Source organism: Pygocentrus nattereri, chromosome 17 (assembly GCF_015220715.1).
Source record: "Pygocentrus nattereri isolate fPygNat1 chromosome 17, fPygNat1.pri, whole genome shotgun sequence".
Classification (NCBI taxonomy): Eukaryota; Metazoa; Chordata; class Actinopteri; order Characiformes; family Serrasalmidae; genus Pygocentrus; species Pygocentrus nattereri.
Genome location: NC_051227.1, coordinates 36745732 through 36748368, shown reverse-complemented (window position 1 = coordinate 36748368; position 2637 = coordinate 36745732). Strand labels below are relative to the sequence as shown.

Below are 2637 nucleotides of genomic sequence, written 5' to 3'. Positions count from 1 at the left end.
ATGCAGATCACTGTAAACAGCAGCATTAATATGGACTTACTGATGTATACTGTTTCGATACATGTGCCAGTGGTGCAAGTGTTGGTGGGGATTTTCCTCTTTGTGAACGGCCTGATGATTTTCACCTTTTTGAAAAAGGAGGTATTCAGGGAGGACACTCGCTACATATTGTTTGCACAAACCCTGTTTGTTGACTCTGCTTTCATGATTGTGAACAACATCCTTTTTGTCTGCTATAGTTATCAGTACCGCATTCACATGATTCCTTGTATTATCCTCTGTTTGATAATGTCTTTTCTTTACATTTGTACTCCACTGACCCTTGTGGCAATGTGTCTGGAGCGCTATGTTGCTATATGCATGCCTTTAAGACATGCTGACATCTCTACCAGCAGGACTAGATGTTTTGGATTTCTTATCATATGGGGTATCAGCTCCATACCTGCATTGTTCACTTTTATAGCTTATCTCTCAACGGCCCGTCCTGGTGCTCTGTTCTCCTATGCTTTCTGTAGTGCAGAGGTAATGTTAGGGGAAGAGTGGCTGGCACAAACACGTGCTTTAATTTTCCAGATCCTTTTTTTCTTTATGATCGTTGTTGTTTTGTTCACTTACATCAAGATAATGATTGCAGCCAGAGCTGCCTCCTCTGACAAAAAGAAATCAACCAACAAGAGTCTCCGAACTGTGATACTTCACACCTTTCAGCTGTTTCTGTGTATAGTTCAGAGTATAATACCATATATAGAAATGCCATTTTATAAGGGTGATATCATGGTGTTTATTAATTTAAGATATTCTAATTTTGTTGTTTTTATGATTGCACCACGTTGTCTTAGTCCACTGATTTATGGTCTCAGAGATGAGAAATTTTTCATTGTTTTAAGACATTATGCATGCTGTGGTTTTCATGGTATTTCCCAAACTTTGCCCATTCAAAGCAAAATAAGACCTAACTAAATCATTAAATCAGCATTTTACAATTTTGGGTGATATTTTATAATATATGTGAAAGCTAATGAAAATGCAACACTGATCACTGTAATCCTGTATACATTTAATGATAAGTAAATTCTGCAATAAGCAAAAGAATAATACAGTAAGAGGCTTTTTAGGTAATGGATGTCTTTTTTTTTTTTTTTTTACTCTTTTATTGCTAAACGTAACCATAATCTACTGTAGAACATTACAAAAAGGAGTACAAAGGAGAAAAGCTACAGTTTTGTGATTTAGGGGGATATGATAATAAGATAAATGAACACATAGAACACAGTGTTATACAGAGAATGATTGTTTGCTAAATGGGCATTATAGCATTCTTTTTTCATTCAGTACAGTACAAATAGTTAGATAGAGCATCTGAAACTTTCAGCCAGTACAACACCTGGGCGTTGTTGAAGTTTAAAAAAAAAAAAAAAAAAAAACCTCATACAGAGAACCTTACAAGAAAGTGCATTAAGAGGAAGTGGAAAGAGGTACAGCAGTCAAGGCTGTGTGTATGAAACCTCCAAAGAACATTGCAGCACAATTTAGTGTGCAGTGGTTAAGTGCAAATGGTGAGATGGTTCTCTCCTTGGCAGCAGGTGTCAAGTCACAAGTTACAGCTGCACGCATGATAATAGAAGTAGGGTCCCTGATTCTGTGTTTACTCCCAGTGCTTCTCACAAGATCAGCCCTTTATCTATTATTATTATTATTATTATTATTATTATTATTATTATTATTATTATTATTATTATTGTGGTTGTTGTTGTGACATGATAGATTTACTACTACTACTTATATTAATGGAGTAACAATAATAATAATATATGTTGTTTTTGTTGTGACATGATAAATTTACTACTACTACTTATATTAATGGAATATTAATAATAATGAAACAAGCAAGCAAAGTTTATTTATATAGCCCTTTGTACAACAGGTGTTGTCACAAAGCAGCTTTACAGAACAATCAGTATTACAGAAAAGAAAAATTTGAGTCCAAGCCCCCATGAGCAAGCCAGTGGCGATAGTGGCAAGGAATAGCTCCCTAAAAGAGGAAGAAACCTTGAGAGGAACCAAGACTCAGAAGGGGAGCCCATCCTCCTCTGGTTGACACCGGATAGCAAACATTATTAGTATAAATTATTGTAGTAAAACATTAGTGCAGTAAAAAAAATTAGTGGGTAAAACAGGTGGGCAGTGATAATTTGATTAGTTTATGATAATGATGATGATGATGATGATGATGATAATAATAATAATAATAATAATAATAATAATAATAATAATAATAATAATAATAATAATAATAATAATACATGTATTTTAATTGTTAGTGTATAATTTTGCTAATAATATGTTGTATAATTGCGGTGTTATTATACAGACTTGAACATAACCTCTTAAAATCCCAGGGGTATAAAATACTAAGGCTTATTATTGATTAACTACAGAGACTTCAGTGCAAAATGGTGGAACTGTTTTTAGCTTATTGAAAGATACAACAAAACAAGACAAAACAAAAAAAGAAACAACAAAACTGAGGCTCGCTGGTGGTCTGGGGTCATTTAAAAGTTTAATTGAATAAAATACAGAATATGTTTAAAGGACAAAAGAAGATATTTTCCTTTATGCACTATTCAAAAGACTGGC

General features: G+C 33.7%; 1 protein-coding gene across 1 annotated transcript; it reads left to right on the top strand.

The window, feature by feature from the left end:
* Positions 1–960, top strand: LOC108435276 (odorant receptor 131-2-like). Its single transcript, XM_017711007.2, has one exon. It carries the CDS (start codon positions 1–3, stop codon positions 958–960), a length of 960 nt encoding a protein of 319 aa, XP_017566496.2.
* Positions 961–2637: the final 1677 nt, after the last annotated feature.